At 36.5% G+C, this 18,219-nt stretch overlaps 1 protein-coding gene across 1 annotated transcript in view; it reads left to right on the top strand.

Annotated features, from left to right (window-relative positions):
* Nucleotides 1-18,219, top strand: part of CSMD3 (CUB and Sushi multiple domains 3) — a 596,977-nt gene that overhangs the window by 181,358 nt on the left and 397,400 nt on the right. The window contains exon 5 of the mRNA XM_085053430.1: nucleotides 9,015-9,222. Coding sequence (XP_084909556.1) covers nucleotides 9,015-9,222 — 208 coding nt within the window. The remainder of the gene's footprint in view (nucleotides 1-9,014; nucleotides 9,223-18,219) is intronic.

Genomic DNA, 18,219 nt, shown 5'->3' with positions numbered 1-18,219 from the left:
TTAGAGCTGAGATAAAAATGACTGAAAATGTACGCATTGCAGTCCTTTCTCTATTGAATGGTGTAAAACTTAAAATCAGTATACCTGTTCTGAGAAAAAAAAAACAAAAGCAACTTTGTATCAGGTCACAAGAGTTGAAAATATTCTTTTTGCCCTGATCTTACTGTAGATGTTCTACTAGATTATGTGCAGGGAAATTTAAAAATTAGTAAGTGAATTCAAACAGTTACAAGTTCTTTACTTTTTTGTTTTTAAATTTTCATGGCTGTTATTTTCCTTTTCTATCTCTAAGCTGTCATAGAAATGATAGAAGAACTTATTTTTGGGACCATAGGAGGTTATCAAATCCAACACTCTGCTGCACAGCATTTCTCCCTCTTCTTAAATATGTTACCACAGAGGCACACCAATACTGCTGATTGCCTCAGTTTTAGTCAGTGGTAGAGTTCTATCTCGGAGCATCGTGGAACCAACTCCATGGGGTCAGCCCCTGACTTCTCACAGAGGCCACTCCTGCAGCCCCCTGATAACAAAACTGTGTCACCCAAACCCAGTATAATCTTCATTTGTGCAAGCTTTTTTCTTGGTGGTTTCACATCCAGCCTGCCACACTCTTCTCCTCAGAAGGTCCTGCAAACTAAGAGCTGTAAACTGATCCCGAAGGAAGTGCTAACTCCTCTTCCCTGCAGGCATTGTCAGGTGATGCTGGGTGCTCTGGTTAGATTGAGCCTTCTTCCTGATTATAACTCTACGTGATTGTCGCAGAGCAGAAACAAACTTCTTTAATACAGTGAAATGTCAACAGATAAATAAAAAAAGTGCCACATTGAATACTTACTCGTTTGGAGTAAGTGGCTGTGTGATGCCTACTTGCCAGCTGGGTTAAAACCCAACATTGTCATTTTATACATTAGCTTAGCCCTTTTTTTTTTTTTAATAGAACACTGTTTCAATTACAATTATAATTAAAATTTCTTTTAGTTCAGAGGCAAAACTACAAATCCAGCTGTAAAAATCAGCCATTGCCAAGCTCATACTTTGATGTAGTTTCTTGCTTGAGAAATAAAAAAAACCCAAAAATTCATGAGATCCCTAGTAATTTCTAAAATCTCAAGTATTATGTTGTCTATCATCTTTCATGCTTGTCATGCTTGTTTAAAAACAAGACAAATTTTAAAGACAAAATTACATTTATAAACCAAAGTAAAAATCATTCTTCCTTGTAGCTATTAAAAATAATTAGAAAGAAAAAACAGTTGAATTTCAAGTTGATTAATTGATATATTTACTTCTAGGTATTTTTTTTCCTTGTCTTTGTTGAAGCAATCAATTTAAGTAATTTCTGCTTTCCTCTGTATTCCATTTTTAATGAATTTATACTCCTATGCCTTCTGCCCCTCAGCAACTCAAACAGTAAATATCAGGCCTGAGAACCATGAAATCTGAATGAATATCTTAAAGCTGCAGAGCTTCTAAGTTTTATTGTTTCACAGAGCAATAGGAAACAGTTTGATCATCGAGAAGTCTTTATAATTTTACTGTCATGCTCATATTCATACAAGGCCTGTACAAATATTTTAATTTAAATTACCTTGGTTTGTAAGCAATAAAAGCACTAATCCCTTCCCAAAGTTCATTTTAATGTGAGAAAATGATGTAATTGATTCTTTTGCTGGAAGACAGCAATAAAGGCAAGGTTGATTGACATATAGACCGGTTATTTTTGTTAAAAAATATTGTGAGTTAATCCGTCAATTTCAAGTCCTGGTCTACTAAAACAGAAAATTTAAAAAAAACAATAATCTATGTACATTTTTAGCCAAAGATATAGGTAAGAGTTCAGCAAAGTGCATACTTTTTTTTTTAACCGAAACTATTGGCTTTATGTTCCAAGCTTTTACCTGTGTTTAAATGTTTCCTTCCTTCTTGATAGAAAAACCAATAAATGAGACCTCTGTGCAACATGTACTGGAAAACACCTCCTTTCCCTGTCAGTGACCCTTCGGGGAGCCCAAATCACACCCAAAACATGACCTTTCCTTGGGGCAAGAAAGGGCAGCTCTGAGCACATCACTGAACTTTACTGCCAGGCAGCATCAACCTGGCAACCCGTTCAGTTACTGATTCAAGATTTGCGAAACACGAGAAGACAAAAGCTTGAAACATGAGAAGACAAAAGCTTAAAACACTTAGAGGTTTCCTCTGCCCTCACCCGGGAGGAGCTCTCCCCTCCTTCCTGCCGCACCTCACCTCACTGACCAGGCAGGGGACATCGCACGGCTCCGCATTGTCCCTCATCCTCCGCTGTGCCCTCACCTCCGCGGTATCTTCGGGCGCTGTCCTCCATGCCCCGCTGTGCCCCCAGTGCTACCCTCCGTGCCCTCGATGCCCTCGGTGCCTCCCTCAGCGCGGTCAGGCCGCGGCGCTGCTCGGGCGGTATCGGGCCTGGCCCTCCCTGGCCGTGCTCGGCCGCCTCCCTCCCGGCTCCTCGTGTTCCCAGCGCAGGCCGCCAGGTAAGGACAGGCTGTGTGGGTATTGCAGTGTTTTCCCCTGGCACAGGTAATTTTTGTGGTTCTGTCTCAAAGGTGGCAGGTGGGAAGGCAATTTGTTCCATTTAATTTATGCTCAAGCACCATTTAAGCTCCTCTCCTCCTTAGCTAGAGATGCGTTATTGCATTTTTTAATTTTTTGCTGGCTGTCAAATCTGTATAAATGTTACAGGTATATTGAGTACACCAGTGCCAAGTGGGAGATTGGAGGATGTGAGTCATGTCAGTTTATAGTCATCACTGGGTTTATTTGGAATTGAAAATCTGTGAGTTTTACAAATCGATATACAAAGTGAGACTTCCATTTGTTCTCAAGAAGTGTTTTATGTCCCTCTGTTCAAAAGCTGGATAAACTTTATGTAACCCAAAGATGAAAAATCTTCTGAAAAACTATCCTTAAAGATTTTCAGTAGATAGATGTTTTGCACCCTTTATATTTCAATTTCTGAAGTCTTCAAGGTTATTCTTGTGAATAAATTATGAGAAAAGGCTGAAATTTTTTTATTGCTATAGATTTGTAGAAAAAGTGAACATATAAATGCTTCTCAGATACTATATCTTTATATATTTTACATTGTAGCTAAAAGTTTTAGAATGTATCAGAATATTATATAAAAATATATAATATGCATCACTCTACAAACACTGTTCTCTATACTGTACAGATCCATTTGTCTATTCTCTGACTCTGAACATTACATTATTGAGACTAAATTGATGAGATAGTTTTTATTTAGTGGGGCAAGATCTCGCTAACGTAATGAGAAGTTCTTTGAACTTGGTTTTTGTGGTTGGTGACCAAAGCTTGAAGGTTTATTGAGGAACAGAGGATCAGGCAGACCATGCACAGAACAGAGTGATGAGGCATTTTCTTGTAGGGTTTTTTGAAGAAGTGAGGTGACCAGAAATAGCTCTCAAGTGTCTGTACACAAGCAAATGTTGCATGCAAAGCCCAAGAGTTGTAACTTCATATGCAATCAGAGATCAATGACTTTATGAAAATCACAGAGCCATAGCAAAACAGGTCCTGCTGGGGTCCTGCCATAGATGCATGCAGACACTCCAAGAAAGGTGGGCAGGAAACAAAAGGAATAAGTGTTGTTTGTGCAGAGGACGCAGAGGGAACTGGCATTGCCTGTGGAGCTTCCCAAAGATATTTTTGTGCCTATGTGACTCTATTACTGTGCTCATTTGTGAGTTTCATAATCAGACTCTAATACTTCAGACTTTAAAACTGAGTTTAACTTTTTAAGGTGCTTTTCACTTCAGCCTGTATAGTTTCCTTTCTGCTGCTTGTCTGTAGTGCAGCCAGTGAAGAAACACAGTATGAAACTAAACTGAAGCTGTTTTCTTTTTAATGAAAGCCTTATAGGATGTGCAGAAAATTTAATTGTTTAGTTCACTGTAACTATCTAGATAGATAAGATGATGTGATACATTGTGTACCAGATTAAAGCTTGATCTACCATGCAATCTCATTGAATTCTCAATGGAATCCATGAATTTGCATGTCTTATAAGTCACTGATAACATTGCCTGTCTTTGATCATCCATCTTATTGACATTTACAGTTCAATATTTATGTAACATTATTGTGAATATCACTGAAACCTACAAAAATAAGCAGAAAAGTAAGAAATAACTAGAGAAATGTATTTTCAAAATTTTTTATGAAAAATGAACAGTGAACAGCAAACCAGGAAGAAAATAATAGGTCAAATTTTATTAAATCAGATTTCACCAGAGATATTTGAAAATTTCTCATTACTTTTTTAATGGGCATTTAATCATAAGTTTGTAAAAGAAAAAAAAAAAGAGAAAAGCTGCAGGTATCTATGAACATAAATAGAAACAATTTATGCCCACAAAAAGAAAAAAAAAACAAACCCCCAAAACATTACTTTCATAATAATCACTGATCATAATATCAGTGATACTCCCTCTGCACAAGAGCCCTTATGCATATTCAAACAGAGATCTTAATTTGAATTCATAATACCTTGAAAAGCTTTTTTATGCCAAGTCCCCTCTTGCATATCACTTTGAAAAATCTTCCTCTTTCAGCATATGGTAAAGATCAGAGAAATATGTTAGGAAAAATGACATCTTGGCAGTAAGTGGTTTTTTTGCATTTATGCCTTCATATCACATTTGCAAGATTGTTATTGGATAAAATTTCCCAGTACATGACCAAATCAATTTAATTTGAAAGAATGGAGTATGAATTTTAAAAGTAGATTTTTAAAAAATCAGTATTAGTTATGTAATTGTAATTGAACAGTGTCAGGTTCTATCAAGTCTTAACAGAAGTGTTGTCTTACAGTTCTGTGAATGTTTTTCTTCATATTTGGTAACAGGAGACTAAAAGGACAGGGATGCACACAATTCTTTCAAGGCATTTAGGTGCCTAACTGCTGTTTAACTTCTACATTTTGATTGCAGTGATTGTGGTGTGTATTGGATCTGGGAACATATAGCACATACACATACAATCTAAACTACACCCTTAAACCCTCTTGATAACTAACAGATTAATACATTCTCATTAACTACTATCCCCCATCCTTTCACAGACAGATATTATTTTCCCATTTCATGGATTTCCTCCATCCCTCCAGAAGTTCAAAAACAGGCCATAGGGCTCCATTTATCAGGATGGATGCTTAGGACAGGAGAAGCACCTCACTTGATCATTGGCACCGACCAGACCCAGGTCACTGCAACACTCTCCTTGCTCTGCACAAAATTAACTCTGCATTGGTTCATGTCATTCCTGCTTATTTTACTCCCTGCAACATAAAACTTACATCACAAATTATTTTTTCCCCAAGTTTAAATGTCCTTGAAGCACACACTAAGTTTCCCCATCCTACCACTTTAGCCACCAAGTATACCCTGGTCCTTGAGCAAAGACAATGCCCTAAATTTGCCTTTTCCTATGGGAAAAGGGGGTTAGGCACTTAAATATCTATTAGGACTCCTACCCTGGTGATTTGTTAGAGGTAATTCAGAAAGTTACAGAACAGCAGGGAAGGAGATTATCGTGGATCTGTACCAAAATCACAGTAAAAGTTCTTTCCTTCTTTCTTGTTCACATCTCCTTTTTGGGCTCATTGCACATTGATGAAGATCAGCCGCTGTTGATGAACTCTTCCTAGATGTTCCCCTACCAGTTATTCTTTTGTTTGTAACATTTCATAGCTGACATCTAAGCCAATTATGCTGCTTCAATTGTGATAGAAATACGGGTTCTAAAAGCAGGTTGCACAAGATACAATTACTGCATTTTCTTTAATTTGTCAGGATCTTGTGCACTATGAAGTTAGTGGTAGAAATGCTGTCAACAGTGTTTGTCAATTTACTTGAAGATCAAATCTTTTTTTACATTGTCTTCACGACTTAAGGCACCAAACATAGTGTTTGTCAGCCTTCTCCCAGATGGGAGCTTTTACCTACAGGGATCTGATTGCAAGACTTGAACCAAGAAAATTATCTTGTCGGTGGAGGAAAAAAAGCAGTATAGTAATTCTTTCATTTATTGGTCCAATGCTTGCAATACACTAATAGCTTGATAATACACTGATAGCCAGTGTGCTCTTAGTTATATTTACAATACTTAAATGTAGGTAACATTAATTGTACTTGTAGCAAATTTGCTACATGAATCAGAACAAAAACTATGATTATTTGTTTGGGCCATTTTGCTAATGGTAGCAAAATCACACTTAGGCAAAAATCTATAAACAGATATGGCTCAAAATAAAGGCCATGCTCATTGATATTGTTTGTGTTTTAAAACAAACTAATTTTTTTAAGTTTTGGTAGACTATAGCAATATGGTTAGTAAACAGTTTGTTATATTTCTAGGAACTATGATATGTTTCTCTGTAATTCATTTGTGAAAAGCAAAACATGAGTTCTGCAATGCAGTAGGACAGTTTGCTACTGTAAACTAGCAATTTTCAAGTATTATTCTGAGTGTTCTTAGTGTTTGAAAACATTATTTTTATTTGATTTCTTTCACAGTAAAGGACCAGAAGCTTTGATGTGATGAGGTTTCTCAGTTTTATTGTATTTAGTGCATTCAAAGTGCACTGGCTAATTCGTAAAATTAATTTAAGATATGTTTTTACTTTGTTTTTTTCTTGATCTGGCCATGGCATAATTTATCAGAATTTTTAAGAAACAAAACCTGGTATTTGAAACTCCTAAATTGCTGTAATTAAGAGGCTTCTTACAGTGATGAATTTTTTTCTTTCCCTTAGAAGTGAGCCATTATGTATGTCAGAATGCTTTAAACTTTTTGTTCTGTTATCCTATACTCCTTAAAGTTGTTTTTTTTTTTTTCTTATCATTAATTTTTCATCAGTATTGACTGGGTTGTCAGACTTTGGGGTAAGTTTTATTCATGTTAGCACTCTAATTGAGCAGAAAAAAGAATTGCTTTTCAAATACGCTTCAAAGATTTGGATAATAAACTGAATAAGTAATGCAATATGGTATTTCCATTCAAGTTATTTGCAAGGTATTTTCATTTTTGAAAGTAAAAGCACTAAATTTCCAATCAATTTTATTAGCTCACAGAAATAATTTTAACGTAAGATCCTCAAAACTAATTTTTGAGTTATTAGGCATATATATGTATATATATATGTGTATATGTACACTATTAATAAGGAAGATACATAACATCAGTCACTTGAGCATTGTTTCTGAGACGGACCAATTTGATTTTCATACATATGGTATGAGAAAGGTTTCTAGGGGCTGTGCGGGTGCTGGGGGCCCTGGGGTGCTGGGAGCCCTGGGGTGCTGTCCCCGGGGAGGCTTCGCCTGGGAGCCGATCAGGGCAGAGAAAGCTTCGCGATGGTCCTGCAAGCGACTCCCCCTTGCCGGTGGGAGAGATCCCCAGAGACCTGGGAGAAAATGCCCGGGAAATCGGGCTAGGGGAGGGACTTTAGCACATAAAAGCAGGTAACTGCACTACAACGGGGCCTATTTTCTTTGGGTTTCTTGGACGGAGTAGGGGCTCGCCTAGAGGGTCAGCTCGGCTCCCCTTGCCCCCCTCGCCTTTTTCTCCCTGCGGTGCTGCTCCTTCCCTGGCTGTCTGTCCTGTCTGCTTGTGTCCTGCTCTGCTTCGCCGCTTCCCCGAGGCAGCTCCGTCACCGCGACAGCCTCGTGCTCGCTGTTTGCCCGACGGATCGGTCGCGGCCGCCGCGCCCCGGCCCTGACAGCCGCAGCTGCTCCCCGAGTGCGCCCGCAGCCGCGGCAGCCTGGTCCAGTTCAGCTTCTTCGCCCCCGGCAGCGACACGCAGCTGCTGCTGTTCGGAAATCGCGCCCGGCCCGCCCCGGGAGCCCCGCAGACTCCTCGCAGCGCACAGCTCCGTCTGCTGAGCTCTCGCCGACGGGGCGCCCGGGATACAGCGGGAGGGGTCTGTCTAGGTGTTCTGTTTCTCTCCGTCTCTCTTTCCCCCTCTTTGTTCGCTTTTCTGTCCCCTTCGGTGGGAATACTTACCTTTCTTTATCAGTAAACTGTTCTCAGACACAGTATTGCGGCGCTTGCAGTTTTTTTTGTCCGAGAGATCTATCAAAAAGAATCCTCCCCGACTCCCCCTTTACAGCAGACGGGACAGTTTTCTGTTAAAATGATTTCTTTTAGAACTGGTGTTGTAAATATCCAATGTTTGCCTAGTTTATTCATCATAAAATCATATGCTTAAAAATATACTGGTTTTGGTTTGTCACCATCAAAAAAAAGTCATTTTGATAATTGGTCAAAAAGTTTCACAGTTATTCATATTATGTGAAAAATGCGTTCGTATGGTAAAATTTTACATATTTGATTTACTAAAACATACTATTCTGATGTAAACATCTTAGTTGTGAAAGCATCTTGCATCTGACATTAAGAAATCACTCTTTAATGGCTTTGGTTTGAAAACTGATCAGCACTTTGAAAATTGGAAAAAGCGTTTTCAAGAATAAACCTATACGTTACTAGATGCTCACTAAAATTAAATGCCAATACAATTAGTATATAATGGATACGATTCTCATGCTTCTTTTCTCACTATAATGTGACTGCTGCACATCACGGGTCAGACTGTATATGATTAGGATTCAGCTCAACTTGATTTATGAAAACATTTTTGGTTAAAGCAAAAGAGGAAATAGTGACATTTTTGCATGCTGTTGTAAAGCGACTGAAATGATGCTAGTCCAGATTTATATATAATCCACTAATAAGTAATAGATTATAAAAATATGTGCTGGCGCAAGTATAATAATGTTTAAATAAATAAAATTTGAAGCAGTTGCTTCTTTAATGCCTCAATTTTGCAGCAGCATTCCAAGTCAGATGTTAAAAAGCCTTAAGCAATTGTTCACCTAAGCAGTAATAAATATCTGTTCTCAGCAAGGAAGTATATATTTTTAATTTTAATTTTTTATTTTTTTTTTTAACAGCTGAGGATGCTTGTGGAGGAACTATGAGAGGGTCCAGTGGAATCATCTCAAGCCCAAACTTTCCTAATGAATATCATAATAATGCAGATTGCACATGGACAATTGTGGCAGAGCCTGGTGATACTATCTCACTCATATTTACAGATTTCCAAATGGAAGAAAAATATGATTATTTGGAAGTAGAAGGTTCTGAACCACCTACAATAGGGTAAGTCAAATATTTCAATTCTAATGTGATAAAGAAGAAAAAGATGATGAATTGTGAAAGTACAACTTTTTGTTTCTTTTCCTTTTGTGAATAGGTAGTCTTGCTGAAAAAGAAAACCAACCTCACAGTCATAATTGTGACCATGGCATAAATATTGATATTTCAATTGCAGCTATAACATGGTTTTTAAATATATTCTGAAGATGTAGCATCAAGATGAAGGGTACTGTAGACTCATTTGCCTCATTGTCTACGTGTTTAATCATTTAATCATTACTGTATTAAAAGTGTACATATTTAGTAAGAGAATGGAATGAACTGTTTTACTGGGAAGGAATGGTGAAACCTTCAGAGTTTCATGATGTCAGAAAGTGAATGGCATAGAGGCCTTTTGGAACAGAGCTGGGGGAATTAGCATTGGCCACACCTGTTGGTCATGGGCCCTCTCTGGAGGAGTTTCTGTACAGAGAACTGTCTGCATGACATCTAAATAGTGTGCTGTGAGTATGGTTGGTGATACACTAATCTAGAAAATTCTGTAATTTAGAAATGATCTGTAGAATACAACTCTCAGAGCTGAGTAGTGACAGTACTTTTTGCTTCTGGTTTTACTCCAAATATAGCACCTTTAAGGAGGATTTATGACTGTTTGTTTGTTTGTATGTTGACTGAGCAGTAGTAACAATATTTTTGCTAGTTTCCCTTCTGCAATTCTTGGTCTCAGTGTAGATGTGTTATGTAGATGTTGTAAAATAAGTACAAGAAATAAGATAGTAAATAACCTCTTTCAAGAACAAATTCAGTTAAGTAGAAGAAATAAATTGTACATTCTGTGTTTCTCTGCTCTTGTAGTTTTATGGTAACACAGCATCACAATACTCAATATCACACTACTCATGTCAGTATGACAAATCCTTGTTTTTGTTTTATTGGTTTAAATATGCTATTGATTCACAGAAAAGAAGATGTATACAAACCCATAAATCACAGTTACGGTCTCCAGTAAAATCTTGACCTCTTAACTGGCTCACAAAGCATCGTGGAGGTTCTGTATGACAGACAGGCATGTGAACAACAGGTGATACAAGTGGTTGGCTAGATACATAGAAGTCGGTAGAGTCTTATTTTCTTCATATCAGTATAAATCCCCTCCAAACATAACATAGAAAAAATAACCTATTTTTGATTCCATATTAAGAAAATATTCAAAATTAGAGAATTGTATTGCTTTAAAAGCATTAGTCTTGGTTTCTATAAGTGTTTTTTATAAGTAGTATATTTTTACTTCAGGGTGTAGTAGAAGTCTCTAAGTCTAAGCTTCAGCAAATAGTGTTTTATAATTTGAGTTGATTCATACTGCCACCTACATAGTTAATTACTTGTATTAGAATATTACTTAATTGCCATTGAGTTTTTCAAGCTCTTAAACTGAAATCTTTTGAACTAGCTGCCAGCTAAAATAATTTAAAAATAATAATTTATAATAATTAGTGAGGTGACACCAACGACATACAGACGTTATGGATCACTTGAATAGCTAAATGTGTATTTGATTTTTCTTGAATGTGTTTTATTTATTCATTCATGAGCTTTAAACAATTATTTCATTTTTTGTTCTACAAAAGGCTTTGGCCGTATTCAAATAATATAATAAGATTACTTTATATATGGTAATTCCCATTATCTGTTTACAAAACATAAAAATTTACAATGCTAATTTAATAATTGCTCATGTAGGGAAGCAGACTGAGAGCATATTCTTTTTTTAGCTTGTCATTTATATTCTCTAAATTAGACTGATGTGTTCAATTATGGAAAAGTATCCCCCCATATGTTGGGAAAAACAGATTTGGAAAGCTTAATTAACAACAATTTGTTAATTAGATTTAGAGTGGCAATACTATATATGCCCTTAGATTGTACCTAATCTAAAACAAAACCCAGGTTCTTTATCTTTCATTCTGGAAAAAAACACCATAATTTATAAAATGACTAAAAATGTACTGGTTGATCAGGATAATAAGTATTATTATAAAATAATTTCTTAGGAATTTTGGTGCTTTATATGACTATTACACCTACTGATTTTTAAAAAAAACTTTCAAACTTTTCTTCTCCTGCATATCTGCTGTGTAACAAAATATCCCTACTTTTCGTTTCTAAGTGAAATAAAGAGCCAGCATATACATCAAGTAGATAGGCTGGAGTTATCCATGACACAAGACTTTGAATTCTTTATGAAGTGCTAACTTTCTGTAGTTTTCTAGTCAGTTGTTATTATATTTCAGATATGCCAAGTGTTTTCTCTTAAGAAAATCTTGATAGGCCATTTTAATTTAAATTGTGGTAAAAAAATTGTGTAGATACCCTGCAGGCTTCTTGTTGTCTTGTTGCTTATTCTAATGTTTGCCCACTTGAGTTGAATTACAGCATTTCTTATATTTTGGAAGTGAAACTGAAGGAAAATTATTAGTCTGAGAAAATTATTTTACCTGTTTCTTTTCAACAAAACAAAAAACTGAAAGTAAATAAGATATAGGGAAATGTTCCTTTTTGTCTAAGTGAAAAGTTGGGGGTTTAGGCATTCATTGGTGAAAGAAATGGCAATGTCAAAGAATGAAAGAAATGGGATAAACCAGCGTATGGAAGTTCAGAGTTAAATAGTTTGAGAATATCTGAACATGTTAAGAATTTTCTAATATTTGTCTTTAGGCTACTTTGGTTGGAATCTTTCGCTTATTTTGTTGTTGCTCACTTTTAATGGAGTATTTAGTAATCACAGAGCAGAGAACTGGAATGATTCTCCAGGCTGCTTTGACATGGGTAAGCTGGATTCCAGTGTGTACTCTAGTGTGAAATTTTAAGGCAATTATTATGACACTGGTTAAATAGTAAATGCAAAGTGCTGGAACCTCCTTCCCAAGAAGAGTCTATGAAAGAGCTGTTTAAGAACTCTCCAGAAAAGAGCAGGTGAGGATGGACAGTATATATTTCATGCTGTCCTAGGCAAAGACATTAACTCTGTATGTTCTGTTTCCCATTGCCATCTTAACTTGGCAGCAACAGCTGCAAAACAAGTTGACATCTCTTCTTCCTACATATTTGGAGAGCTTGGTTATGACAGAAAAAAACCCAAAGAAACATACAAATAAAAAAGGCTAAAACAAAACTAAAACCCAGCAAAGGCCTTAGATTAATTGAGCCTGGAATGTTGATTAGTTTTGAATTAACCAATATATTTTTGATGGATAGACTGGAAAGTAATAGAAAATAATGGTTGTCATAAAGTATGTGCTTAGAGCACCTTTATTCAGAGAAATACTGCTGTAGTCTGAATAAAGATCCTGTTTTCCTTACAAGGAACACATTATACAAATTTTTTATTGTTAACATGAAGATGTGCCTTAATGTGAAGGTGTTTCAAGAGTGTAGCAGTGTCTCAAATGTTGCAGGTAAAATGTAGTTACCATATTGCATGATAAAACAAAAAACCTAAAGACTTCCACTGTGTTCTCTCTGGGTAAGAGTGCACTTCTAAGAAAGTGTTTGTGTAGTGTTCTAACATTCAATCTACCACTCTCATGGTCATATAAAGTAGTAGGGCACCTAAGGACTCTGTTGGAAGTTTGAATTTGAAATATGTAATTACTTCCTTTAAAGTAAAATAACTGACCTAACTTCTCCCTTACTGGTACTATATTCTTGGGTATTTAAAAGTATTTCCTATTATATTTTCCTAAAATGTAGGGGAGATGTAGAATTTTCCATAATAAATTGAAATATTGTCTAGACCGTATGTTTCTGATTTTAGCTGAGTTATATTTTTTCATATATAAATCTAGATAAAATGTAAAGTGATACAAACTGAATGAAATGTATGTTCTTGAAACCATAAGCAATTTATTTCTATTCTGAAATATCTTTAAATATTTCATTGTTTGATAGTGCATATTTTGTGCATCATCTTAATTGCATTAAAATAAAAAGCTGTTAGAGAAAAATGGCTAACAAAACTGATTTATCTTTTGCAACTGTGTTTTTGTGCTTTTTTTTCCCCAATGGAAATACTCTTTTTGAATTAATTTTAAATGTTCTGTGACTAATGAAATTAGAATTTTTGGAAAAAATCATTACATCAACTAAGATGTGCAAAACTCCATCCAGTTTCAAGAGGTTTTTATCTGAGGTATTAAAACTTTTGATTTGTACAATTATCTTTCTCAAGATAGCCTATTAGCTGAAGACTTCCTTAGATTGTATGGATGAGAAAGAATAAGAACACAAAAATACAGGTCTTTGTTTGGGTTTCCAAATCAGAATTTATTCCAAGTGACCAGTTACTTGTTTTTTATCAGTTTGGGCCTATCCTTGACCAGAGAACAGTACTGGGTTTGTGTACTAAGGTTTAGGGCTACAGGGGACTACAAGGGTGGCTTCTGTGAGAAGCTGCTGGAAGCTTTGCCCGTGGTCATGGGAGGCAATGCCAGCCAGCTCCAGCATGGACCCACCGCTGGCCCTGCAGTGCTAGCAAGGCTGGGGTGATGTGTTTAGAAAGAGTACAAGAGCTGCACAATGGCACTGCAGTTGCAGCAGGAAAGAGGAATGAGGTATGTGAGGGAAACAGCTCTCCACACCAGGGTCTGTGCATCAGGAGGGGAAAGATGCACGTCAAGATGCACAGCAAGGATTCTGCTGCAGTCCCTGGTGCAGCCCATGGTCAGACAGCTGTGGAGGTTCATGAGCAGCACATGGATGTTCATGGTGGAACAGAGAGCTGCCTGCAGCGGGTGGAAGTCCCCATGCAGGAGCAGGAGTCCAGCTTTTGACCAAACAAACGTTATTTAGCTATTTGTTGTTAGTTAGTATTTCCTGACTCTTAATCCCATTTTATTAGTGCTATGAAAGAACAAAATGATAAATAGAACCTGTAGGAAATATTACTGAAGAATATATGAACTGGTGGTAATTAAAAGCAAAATGAGGGTAAGCAGGCGGATAAAATCTATTTTGGAAAAGGTGTTATCTGGGGCTGGGGCTTTCTGTGAGGAAAATACAGTTAACCATGTTAAATATCTACATGGTAACTTTTATTGCCAGGTTGGTTACAGTAAAAACTAGCCTTTAGGAAGCATTTAAAAATTAAGTGTACTGTTTTGACAATTAACCTACAACAGACACATGCAATAATAAAATAGGTTCTCAGTCAGATCTTTTTAACAAAGTGATTATTTTATTCATCCAGCATCTGAACAAGTTAGATTTATTTTAATTCTAATGTACTTGATTAAATAATGCTCATATCTAAAGCTACAAAGGAAAATCTCTGCCTGACATAAATGTGGCAGCACAGGGATAGACAATCACATCTCAGTAGTACATGCACTAATGAAAATAAGAAAATTTTGAAGAAAAAAAAGCAAATTAGACAAGACTTGAAGCAGAGGTTCTCATAAGAAGAGATTAAAATAGGAGGAAAAAATCCCACCTCAGGCCTAGCATTTATTTTCTTGAAAAAACACTTCAAATTAGAAAGTAACAAGTATAACAGTCTCCTTTTTAGTAATGAAGACAGTAGACACTGCTTTAAATATTATTACCGTTTTCTCACTCATACAAAGTCTCTAAATCTGTGTTTAATGCCCACAGGAAGACTGAGGAAACTAATGTTTATGAGTAATATGATTTTAATAAAGATGCTAAAATCCCCAGATGAGAAAGTTTGTAATATGGTAAGAGTTGAATTTAAAGAATAGTAGCAAAATTGGTACTGCTTATCATAGGAAAAATGCTTTCAGAAGCATGTTCTGATTGTAGCCAAATAGGTAGCAAAATTTATTCAATTAACAGAGCAAACAAAGTGCAGTCATAAAAACCTGCTGTAATTAGCAGAGTATTTGTTTACTGATAATGGGTAGAATTAATTTTTACTGGATTTAATTGCAAAAAAAAAAAAAAGATAAGAAAGTAAAAAAGTTGGTTCAAAAAGCAGCCAAGTTTTGGAGTGCCTAAATCCTTCTCTACTTCTAAAACAGGGAACAGAATTCAACAGAGATAATGCTTAACTGTGGAACGGGGAGCAGAGAATCAGGAATAGGATGCTATACCAATGCTAAAAATATTGTCTGGTTTGAGCCTTTGATAATGTCTATTGTGTGTTATCGTTTTTATCTTTTTCTGAAGGACTGAGAACAAAAATGAAGTTCTTTGCTTTCTTGGAAACAAAAGCTTTCCATAGAAACCAGGTTTTCCTGTCCTTTACAGTTTGCTTCTGTGGTTTAATTTTTTTGCTTGGTGATTCAGCATTTCACCTGTGGCATTTCCATGAGGTCATTTGGAGCCACCCAAGAAGCACAATGCATTCTGTAAAGTGTAGGGTTCAGGTACAATGGTAGTATTAGGAGGGGTATTTGTTACAGTTGGAGGTTAATGGTGTCTTCATTGTTCTGTTGTGTGATTTTATTTGGCAATTATTATCCGAAAAGGACTTTGAAAGCTACTTTTCATCTGGTACTCTCAAAATTCTGACTGAAACATGAAAAAAATTTGAATCTAGGAGAGGAATAAGGTACCAAATCAGATGTTTTAACAGTAGAGGCGGAGGCTTCTCTGTGTAATACTGTACTATTTGTTCTTACATGTTTCTGAGGAGATAGAAGGCCCTTCCATAGTGAGTGCCTTGTTTTGGTGGGGTTTTCTGCATCCAATTCTCAGGCTGTAGTTCAAAGTGCAGTCACAAACATGCCTCAAACTTTTCAGGCAGAAGAGATGTATATAATCATGAGTTACATTATGAAAATCTGTCACTTAACCATAGAGACCTTGAAGTTTATGCTTCTTAAAAGAATTACTTTGTGGTATTTCCAATAAATAGGTGTTTCGTAAAAGGAGAATCTGACTTTAACAAATTGTCATATCCATGGAAATACAAATCAACCAAAAGTCTAAATCAAGAATTTAATTCTGGAATTCAGTATGTTATGTATGTGTCCACATAACGAGGTTGTGAGGAAACACAAGACAGAATGACAAAACTTTACAAGCAGGATGGTTGAGCATGGAAGGGAACTCAGGAGCTGACTAGTCCAATCTAATGCTGAAAGCACACTCAGCTCTCAGGTGAGGCAAGGTTGATTAGGCCTTTATCCAAACTGTCTTGTAAACCTCCAAAGATGGAGTCTGAACAACGTGTGTGGACAACTTTAATTTCCTGACTGTCCTCATGGGACAAAAAGCTTTTCCATTTTTTCCTTATTTAGAAATCATTGTTTTCAGTCAGAATCAACACACAAGAATTTATTATTTCCACACATTTGTTTGACGTTCAAACATCTCCCAAGTTCTCTTTCTTCCTCATGGAGAAGCAGTGGTATGACCTTTCTCCTATGCAGGTTGGCTGATACGGCCAGTCCTAGCTCATGAGTTGAAGACCTTCCTTCCTCAGGCTCAAGTTGTCCTGTTGGTCTTACAGGGATATGTACATCACCAGAGACATGAATTGTCCTGTCTTCCTCTAGAATACTAAAAGCTAACGTTTATCTGGCATGTGTGATTTCCAGCCTCAGTGAGAAAACTTAAATTCCAATGTGTACTTCCATCAGGCAGGGAGTCAAATGCAGCCACAGAGTTCCCTTGGCTCATTGTGGTACACATGAACACTTTACATGACCACTGCGGTGCTGCTTTTGAAAAAAACCATGTTCCCACCTTTATTTCTGACTCATCCCCTTGTGTTTGCTTGGGCATTTACCCAGTCACAAAGGAGCTGCACCAAGAAGTGATACAAGGAAAAACAAGCTTTTTTCTTTCTGTGTTAGTCAGCAGGAAGCACAGGAGTTGAAGAAAACAGTGAAGCACATAGGGAGTGGAATATTATTTCTTCAAGGAGTAGAACAGCTTTATTGTCAAAATAAAGCCTGATCTATTTTCTTCTCAGGTACTTGTATTATTGAATAACAGCACCCATGCAAAGATTTACTTTTTTTTTTCCCTTTTACATTATGTGCAGAGACTTCACAGAATTATCTGATTTCCTTTATGTTTTTGTATTATATCCTTAATTTAATGCATTCTTGTGATGGTATAAAATATTTTATTTTGATTAATGTACACAATGGCAGGAAGACAGTATTTTGTTGTTGCTGTTGCAAAAGATCCTGGTGGTTAAATGCACTTCTGAGGAAACACTTCTGAAGCTGCTCCTAATTTCTTACCTTTCCTATGTTCAGGAGTACTGCAAAAGGGAACATTTGTAAGCCTTTTTCTGAAGTTGCATGTTTTCATTATTCTGATGGTATTTTTTAATATGCATGAAGTTATTTTCATCTGGAGTCAAACAGATATTCACCAGCAGTTATCAAATGAGCAGTTATATGTTGCATGGGCTTTTTATGTACATTCTTCTCAACAGAAATAGGATTGTATTATTTCACAAAGTCTTATCAACATTCAGAAACAAATTGAAAAACAGTTCTCTTGAATGTTTATATGCTAGAAAAGTACTCTGTTTTTTCCACCATCCCTCTCAGACAAAGATGTACTGACTATAATACTGATATATTGACTTTAATCCTCCATTGGTGAAGCAGCCCGGTGTGCTTCCAGTGTGGCTTACTTGTAGTTCTGTCTTGTAGAAACCAGGTAAATAATAGTCTAGATCTGGGGAATCACTAATGAGTACTTGAAAAGCATAATAAAAAGAAACAAAAGTTAAAAAAAATAAAAAATAGAAGTCTCTTGCAGCAGTTTCAGGGAATAAAGTAGAGGTAGGAAGATGGCTTGATGATTTAACAGGGAGCACTTTCAGTGTGCTTACTCCAGCAGAATACTGCACTTGTTTTGATGTGGTCATTTGCTGTAGTCTCAGGATGGCAATTCCTGGAGTAGTGAGGGAGACTGATTGCTCTTGTCTTGGCTGAAACATCAGTGACTGAACTCACAAGTGAGTTTTATGCTGCATGAACTGTCTGATGGGGAAAAATGTATTAGGATAGCATAAAT

Source organism: Lichenostomus cassidix, chromosome 2 (assembly GCF_008360975.1).
Source record: "Lichenostomus cassidix isolate B80296 chromosome 2, HeHo_3.0, whole genome shotgun sequence".
Classification (NCBI taxonomy): domain Eukaryota; kingdom Metazoa; phylum Chordata; class Aves; order Passeriformes; family Meliphagidae; genus Lichenostomus; species Lichenostomus cassidix.
Note: the sequence above shows the minus strand (reverse complement) of the source record. Positions and strands in the feature narration are given on the sequence as shown.